The sequence below is a fragment of the Rosa rugosa genome, chromosome 6 (genome assembly GCF_958449725.1).
Source record: "Rosa rugosa chromosome 6, drRosRugo1.1, whole genome shotgun sequence".
NCBI lineage: Eukaryota > Viridiplantae > Streptophyta > Magnoliopsida > Rosales > Rosaceae > Rosa > Rosa rugosa.
Window position 1 is genome coordinate 12355913 of NC_084825.1, and position 9073 is coordinate 12364985.

The window sequence follows — 9073 nt, forward strand, 5'->3', positions numbered from 1 at the left end:
CCGGTTCTCGGGTTGCGAGGTAAATTTGGACCATCATAAATTCTTGTCCGGGTTCTTCTTGACCTATTTGGATCAAGTTCATCATCGTCGGAATCACCATCATAATAGTCATGACGCTCATCCTCCACGATCATATTATGAAGTATTATGCATGTAAGCATAATTGAGTTGAGTTTTGCGAGACTCCACCCCCTAGCAGGTTGTCGAATGATTGCAAACCGTGCTTGTAGAATCCCAAATGCCCTTTCAACATCCTTTCTGTATGCCTCTTGTTTAGTGGAAAAATACACTTCTTCTTCAGTTACAGGACGCCTAATTGATTGGACAAGCGTCGCCCATTTTGGATAAATACCATCAGCAAGATAATAACCAACACTACTAAAAAAAATTGCAATTGCTTTGCCTTTTTACTTAGGCGTCAATTGCCGTCGCAATTGAGACTCTATTGCTACGGAAAATGTTCCGTCGCAATTAAGTTGCGACGGAAAATCTTTGCCGTAGTAACTTTGTAATCAATTGCTACGCCTTTTCCTCTTGCCGTCGCAAAACTTATTTCTATTTCCCCGCGAACATCTCAATCTGTAGCCCTAATTAACCCAAGCTCTCTCTGTCTCTATCTCGCCCAAGCGCTCTCTCTCTCTTCTCGCCCAAGCTCACCCAAGCGCTCTCTCTCTCTCTTCAGAACTTGGGTTTCTGTCTTCGTCCAAACTCAGGTTCCAAGGGCCTGAGGATCCACGACAACCCTGCTCTCGAGCACACCTCCAAGGCCTCCAATTTCCTCTACCCGGTTTTCTTCATCGATCAGCACTGCATGAATCCCGACCCGAACGCACCCTCGGCCGGGTCCTCCAAGGTCGGCCTGAACTGAATCTGGTTCCAGCTCCAGAGTCTGGTGGATTTGGATTTGAACCTCAAGAAGCTTGGGTCCAGATTGTTGGTGCTTAAAGGCTAACTCAGTGAGGTCATCGTTCGTTGCCTTAAGGAGGTTACTAACTCTACTTTTTTCTTAATCCCTAATATATTTTTCAATTTCAAGATTTTATTGAAATTTAGAGTTTGGGGTTTTGGTTTGTTGTTTGTTTGAGCAGTGGGATGTGAAAAAACTTTGCTTTGAGTATGACACTGAACCATATTACCAAGCTCTAGATGTTAAAGTCAAGGTATGCAGCTTTACATTTTTCATTTTTGTGATTACAAGTGATATCATGTAAAGTTATATTATTGATTAGAAAATGGAGGACTTTGAGATTTCAAACCACTGAGCTTCTCTCTATTTTGCTTCAATACCATAAATTTTCTTTCCTTTTGGTAAGAACTTCTACTTTCTGTTAAATTCCAGTTCTTAAAGCTATTCAAGGTTGTAATGGAATGCACTTTTGATTATTACGTTTTGGTAAACCCATGAGGATGGATAGGACTGGAAAAGACCAAAGTTCAATTACTGCACTCCAAGTGTTTGATGTTATGCCTCAAAGACAACACCCAAGCTGAACCAGTGGGCTATTCCATGATATTCGAAAAACCTATACTTCTTGTTTTACTCTCTGTTTTTAACAGCTTAAAATAGACTCTTCAATGATCATTTTGAGCTTGGTTTCAAGAAAAACGGAGTTAAAATGAGATACTTGTGCTATTTTGAAGTTACTGCACTGTTTCAGGATTTCTGCAGAATCAGCGTTTCTGTCCATTTTAGATTCTTGTTTGACCCTCCATTTGAACTTCGATTAGCATGAAACTTTGCAAAATAGTAGCTTTGCATGTCTACTTCAAATCTGGAAAGTTTTGCTTGAAATCACTGAAAAACTAATTGTTGGTGAAATTTTCTTGCTTGTTACCAGTTTTCTGAAATTTTCTCAAAACTTGCAGCTTATTGTTACAAACAATTGATTTGAGAACCTTTACACTTGTTTTCTGTCCTCGATCTTCAGTAAGTTAGATTAGAGATGCAAAGCATGCCCTGAAACTTAACTTCAATTCGAAAGGCTTAGAAAAGGTTTTGTCTTTCTTCGAAAGTGACTACACACCAGTGTTTTCTATGCATTTTGATCAGAACATTCTGATCAATGCTTTCTTTTCGGAATAAGCCCACACATGGTGAAGGCTTGGAATGGGTGCAAGGCGTTGTAGCTGCTACCAAGGATCAAACCAAAAAGTGGAATTGAAGGACATCAAAATTGTTGTGGTTAGTACATACATATTCATTATGTTATCTTTGTTTTTGGAGTTCAATTTTCTACTCAAGCATAGAGGGAGGGAAATATAAGGGAGAAAGCAGGGAGGGAGAGATGCAGAAGAATGAAAACAGTAGCTAAGAAATGGTTTTGTTTATGTTAATTTGTAGGCACTGATAGCAATCGCTCCAAATTTCAGCCCTTGTCTCTTCCTAATGTCAAAAAGAGTGGTATTGTTCTTTTATTCTCTACTGATTTACAATTTAATTGTTTCTATGATCAATAGAGTAGTGCACTGATTGTTTGTTGTTATATTTGGTCGATTGAGTTCACCAAAAGTTTGAGAGTTTTGATCAACTAATCCCCTCCTTTGTTTTTGTCTTCCCTTATCTGCAAATGGAGAAGCATATCAAGACACTCATTGTCCTATCTCACTACTTGGAGGTGCAGTCTTTTTCCTCTCCATTGTCCACCATACTAAGCAAGCTCAAGACTCCACAGCTCCCAAAAGGTATGAAACTCTTGACTTTGCTTTCAATGTTAGGCCTCATTTTGCACTACTTTGATTCTTGTTTTAATGTAGAAATTTGTTTAACTTCTTAAATCTGCACCTAACCTAGAAGATGTATAAGTTGATGCTTATTTTGCTTGATATATATTCACTGTCCTGAACTTGATTTAGGGAAATTACGACTTTGCTCCAAGCTAAAGACTAGGCCGATTTTGCATGATTTAGGACTCTAGTTACTATTAGCTTTATATAAGCTAAGTTTTGATCATTGTTTTAATCTACGAAAATTTGTAATCTGCACCTCCTACCTACTTTTTCCTACCTAATATGCATGCATGACAGATCTCTATTACTATTCTAGAAAAGCTGCAAATGTATTTGACACAAACCTTAGTAACTGAATTGCATATGGTTTTAGTTTTGGCTGCTAGGTTATAACACAAACCTTATAGCAGATACATTGTATCAATAATCTAAATTTCTGTCTATTGGCTTGTTTGTTTAGGTTCTTATTTTGGCAAGGACAAATCATTGGAGTTCATGCAGCTCTACATCTATTTAAGGTTGATAGAACATACCTACTGACAAGTATAATAGTTACGGTACATTTTTAATTTCATTTTGTAGTTGATTCTCCTTTGATCGGATATTAGTTTGTATACATATCTGGACCTATTCCTGATTTATCAGCAATGATAACATTGAATATCTTGTAATACAGCTATTTCATTACTTTCTATCTTTCATTCTACTATATTTTTAAAAGTACACAAGGCGCTGTGAATTAATACTTTCTCGATAGCAGTTTGAATAACGAGGTTCATTTGCTCAGTTAAGCCTCCAACTAGTAAGCTTTGGGTTCTTATAACATCCTCTCGTTGTTGTTTTACAGAGATCTCAGTTTCAACAAATTGGAACAGGAATTGAAGATCTTAAATCTGCAACTAATTTAGAAGATATATATATAAGTTGATGCTTATATATAATGTAACAGCGGACTCGATCATTTCCAGTGTCCTTAAATCCATTTTTTCTAGAAGTGAACCTTTGGCTAGTTTTAGAATTGTGATTGTTGGTTGGTTATAGATGATGGGTTTCATAATATTTTTCAATATATGATATTTGCTGCAGATGCTATTAGCTTTGGTGTGCAATTCACACCATTTTTTTTTTTTTTATAAATGAAATATTCTTTTGCGACGGCAAAGTATCCGTCGCAACCAATTGACCCCCATTTTTTTTTTAAAATGAAATATCTTTTTGCGACGGCAAAGTACCCGTCGCAAATAGTTTAACCATTGCGATGGCAATAGTTTTCCGTCGCAAATACTTTTTGCAACGGAAATTTACCGTCGCAAATGGATCTTGTGACGCCACCTATTGCAATGCTAACTTTTCCGTCGCAAAAAGCTCAATTTGCCGTCGCAAAAGCCCAATCTGCCGTCGCAAAATAGGCGTCGCAAAAGCAATTGTTTTTAGTAGTGTAATATTGTGATGCTTACCATTGATTTCATAATCCAGGTGTGGTGATTCGCCTGTTGTGAGGGCATCAAATAATGGTGAACGCCCGAGAACAGTGATATCATTTTGCGCTCCTGGGATCCCAAAAAATGCATGCTATATCCATGTGTCAAAATCTGCCACGGCTTCTAGAACAATGGTGGGTTTTTTTGCTTTGCCGCTAAAGCTTCCCTGCCACCCTGTGGGACAATTCTTCCACCGCCAATGCATGCAGTCTAATGACCTGATCATCCCTGGAAACCCTCGTCTCTCAGCTCGTTGTAGAAGCCTATCCAAATCATCTGAGGTGGGTGCCCGGAGGTAACGTCCCTGGTAGATCGTGACAATGGTACGACAAAATTGTCCCATGTTCTCGATCGCAGTTGACTCAGGCATCCTAAAGGATTCATCCAAGGAATCTGCTGAGCATGCATTGGCAAGCATACGGAGTGTGCATGTTATCTTTTGATGGGGCAAGAAGCTGGGTTGGCCGGCGTTATCACATGACTGCCTTCGCCAATTTGCAGCATCCGCCATCATTTTATTTGCAATTCGGAGCCTTGCATCAACTTCTTCCTCCTCCTCCTCTTCTTCTTGCATCTCCTCCTCTTCTTTGGAGGTCATCTCCTCCCACTTTGCAGCCCAATTGGAATTCATTGCAGAATTTGATTAAAATATCTACGAAAGAAAGTGATTGAAGAGGAAGTAGTTGAGATGGTGAAGAATGGAACCCAAGACATGCCTTTTATTGAGTTTTAGAGCGGAAGATAAGATATGCCACATGGACATAAAATCTTCTCAAAAATCTCGATAACGAATTATATCTTGACACGTGGCTTGCAAAATCTAAGCTGAAAATTTTGAGAAGATGACATCGGGATAAGAGGACATAAAATATAGTCGAAAATCTCAAAAATGAATTATATCTTGCACGTGGCACGTAAAATCCAATCTGAAATTTTTTACAAGATGACATCGGGATAAACACACAAACAAATCTAATCAAGAATCTGAATAATTACTTACAACGTGACACGTGGCACGATAAAATCTTATCTAAAAAATTAAGGATTAAATACTTGTTACTCCTCAAACTTTTGCCTGAAAAAACAGTTTAGTCCCTCGCCTTTCAAATTAAACTGGATAGTCCTTATTCTCTCTAATTCTCATATAACAAGTCCAAAATGATCCGAAATGACTATTATGCCCCTCATTTTCTATTTTTATTTTTTTCTCTTTTTTTTTTTAATTTTTCTCCCCTTTTTTTATATACTCTCCCCCTCTCCCTTTCTCCCTCTCTCCCTCTCTCCTGGCCGCACGGTCTCTCTCTCTCCCTCGACCTCTCTTCTTCTTCTCTTCCTCTGCCATCACCGGAGACCACCACTTCCGGCCACCATCTCACCAAAAACCTAAACTCTCCATTTCTCTCTGCTCAGCTGCACGTCCTTCTCTCTCTCCCCTGACCTCTTGCTCCCTCTCTCTTCTTCTTCCCTCTGCAACCACCGGAGAACACCATCTCCGGCCACCATTTCATCACGCCGCCACCTCCAATCGATCCAGCACCCAAATCCCAGAAACCCCTTTGCCCGCCGACGCCGTTCGAGCATCACCGAAGCTCTTGGCAAATAGATACCCAGACACATTACCTCTCCTCCCTCACTCTTTGAACCATGTCAACATTATCATACTTACACCAATATACAAAGTAAACCCAGATTTCCTACTCCATTTTCTTCTTTCAATTCGCAAACTAGAAACTTGCTATTACCATAACCATTGTTCACACTCAATGCCTGACAAGACCCGCCCCGAATTCCACCCTGGAATCCGAAGTGGCCCTGCGGGACCCACCTTTAAAGGAGATTTACCAAAAATTTCGGCATAACCTCCCTTAAAAATGGATAACCCAAAATCCTGCGAAAAACCAAAATTCACTTCTAATCATCCAACCATAACTCCTGGAGCCACCCTGCTCCCAAATTCCTCCAAATCCGTCTCAAAGTTAAAAACATCATACATAATCTTCGAAAGGTACAAGTTACTACAATCACCAAAGTTAGGCCATAGACCTCAAATATAATACATATAAGTTGGGTCACATATCCCTTAGTAATCAGAGCATTCTAGGAATATAAATAGACAAGGAATACAGTAGGTTAACCAGGTAACCTACAGAATGTGATGGCGGAAGCAGGTACGGTCACTATGGCTCACCCTCGTACACCGAGCAACAGTACTGCAATCTGGGCATTTGAAACCGAAGGGCCCAGGGAAAAGTATATAAAACGTTAGCGTGAGTGGACAAAAATAAATAAGTGAAAGAAAAAAAAAAAAGGTTTTATACTTTTCCACATTTATCTCAATAAAACTCCCGATGCATGCAATAATTAAGAAAAACCGACTAGCCCCGCTAGTCACAACAACAGAGTAAAAGATTGAAATTTCAATACTCGAAAATATAAGTCCAGCCCCGCTGGTTAAGAAAACTCAGACTAGTCCCCGCTAGTCAAAAATAGTATAAGTAGGGGAAGATGATAGCCATACGAATAAGCCACGCAGGATTGGTTGGGTGATAGCCTCCCAGGCTAAAGAACTCCCATAACTCCCGTAATATACCCTTACGCCACTAAGTGTAGCGATAGGATACTGGGCTACAGAATTACTATCACAGAGACAGTAACCTGCGCCACAAAGGCGGAAGGGCTACGGTGATCCCATCACCGCGTCACAAAGGCGGAAAATCAATGCTAGCATGATAAAATCACCCCTCAGTATGGCACAGGGAAACATAACCGAAAATCCAGTAAATCCAAAATACATAAGGCTTCCCCCATCTCTCGTAAAAGAATTTCCAACGACGTGTCCCACACGCCAAAAGTATCTCCAAATCAATAGCAAAAAGGCGAGAAATAATAATAAATCGTAATCCCCGTAAACCGAAACAAAACAAATTCTAAAATTATCATCAAGGCATTTCCAATGCCAAAATCGAAAGTCGATAAATAAATAGGAAAGATCAATAAATCAACGGTGTGTCCCACACGCCAAAATATTCTCGGTCAATAATGAATAAGCAAGGAAGTTCAATAATGAACTAATATTCCATTTTGGAAAATACCCTGGAAAATACTTTATTGAAAAACAACATAAATCATAATTTCAAATCCGAGCATAACAAAATTAATATCTGAAAATCACAACCGGAATAATTTATAATCACTTCATGAAAATCGTCAATAAAAGTAATTCCACGAGATAATTCGAAATCAAATTCCGAAATCAATTCATATGCTCGAAAAGTAATATGTTAATTAAATAAAGCATTAATTCAAGGAAATAAACGCATGCATCATTATTTAAAACAAAAGTCCACTCACAATATGCTGTCAATCCTGACGTCGCTCGTGGTTCTCCTCGTATGGAGACTCCTCTCGTCCTGTACGAATAACAATCATAAATATGTATAATTCACAGGACTGAACTTTAACTTTACGATACTTATAATTGGAAATTCAAAATAATCCCCCTTCCTAAAACCGACTTCTCAACACTCTACAACATCCATCCTTAATACTCCGTCAATATTCAATCATCGATAAATTAATTCTCGAGTGAATTCGAAATAATTCCGGCATTCGAATTCACGCAAACCGTTAATTATACAATTTAAACTCAATCCGAAATTCCTCCGATGTCAACCAAACTTCACACATTACATTCTACAATCATTAACTGGTATAGGGGATTAAAACGACATCTAAAACCCTGCTATACGCGCCTCCACGCGCTACCTACAGTGGCGGCGCGTGGGGACCACGCGCCGGCGGCGACCTTCTCCGATGACCACCAAATTCCGGCAACAACATCATCTCAACAGACCCAAACAACTTCTCAACTACAACATTGATCAATTTTACCTCTAAGTGGCCGAATCGAGCCGGTGAAGGAAAGCCCCGAAGCTCCAAGAACCCTAGAATGGAAAATTATCAATTCGGATTCTACAATGCAAATTGGAACGAACCACCTTAGGGAAAATAATCACCATCAAAAACCGTACCTTCGATGGGAATATGGCGGCCGGAGGTGGCCGGAATGGCCGGAAATCGGCAAAATCCCAAAACTGCAACCGGGGAGGAATTTCCTTCGATCCGAGCTTTTCCGGCCAAATCGTCCAAAGATACCTCCAGGGACGTGACCGGGGGAAGAAACCGAGCTTGGGGGTGGCCGGATTACGTCCGGAGTCGGCCGGAAGAGGAAGAAATCGAAGGGGAAAGAAATCGGCCGAGAGGGGAGGAAGAGTCGGGGAGAGAGAGAGAAAAAGGGGGGGGGGGTGGGTTTCCGGTTTTGGAAACCTACCCTGGTAAGTTTCTATTTTTATCCAAAATTACCATGAACAGTAATTTTTGAATTTCACTCATAACTTTTGCATACGAGCTCCGATTTTTACGTACCACATATGCACGCACTCGGTTTAACGTCCTCTACAACTTTCATGAAGGAAATTTTCTCAAATTTTTAACTCATAAAAAGTCAATTTTTAACCACCCCCTAAACGTTAAAATTATAACCGCAAACGGTAACCATAAGGAATTCCATGCAACTGAATAACAAGGGTATATCAGATATGGGGTGTAACAATGCCTCTATTCCTCTTGAAAAAATAAAGGAAGCAATTGAGCCAACTCGGACATATCATCATCATCAGCCACTGATTTCAATCCTCCACACACTGCGTCTCCACTGTCTGATCAAATACTCAGCCAGGATCAGCCTTCCGGTCACTCTCCGATCATCGTCGGAGGGCCACGTGTTCACACCAAATCGAGATGCAGCAGCCTTCGCAGATCGCTGGTCGCTGCTCCGTTCTTAGCCAAAAAAGCCGGCAACGGAA

The 9073-nt window shown here is 40.0% G+C and overlaps 1 protein-coding gene and 1 long non-coding RNA gene across 2 annotated transcripts; both read right to left on the reverse strand.

Annotated features, from left to right (window-relative positions):
- Positions 1 to 4299: 4299 nt before the first annotated feature.
- Positions 4300 to 4839, reverse strand: LOC133716235 (uncharacterized). Its single transcript, XM_062142953.1, has one exon. The coding sequence runs from the start codon at positions 4837 to 4839 to the stop codon at positions 4300 to 4302; it is 540 nt and encodes a 179-aa protein (XP_061998937.1).
- Positions 4840 to 7579: 2740 nt separating this feature from the next.
- Positions 7580 to 8782, reverse strand: LOC133714026 (uncharacterized). The gene is made up of 3 exons (XR_009848402.1): positions 8240 to 8782; positions 8100 to 8152; positions 7580 to 7618 (listed from the first exon to the last, which is right to left on the reverse strand). It is a non-coding gene; the product is annotated as an uncharacterized LOC133714026 (long non-coding RNA).
- Between the last annotated feature and the right edge of the window lie 291 nt (positions 8783 to 9073).

What these genes read in the sequence shown, in the direction of transcription:
- LOC133716235 (XM_062142953.1), bottom strand. Translation starts at nt 4,839, where the DNA reads ATGAATTCCAATTGGGCTGCAAAGTGGGAGGAGATGACCTCCAAAGAA.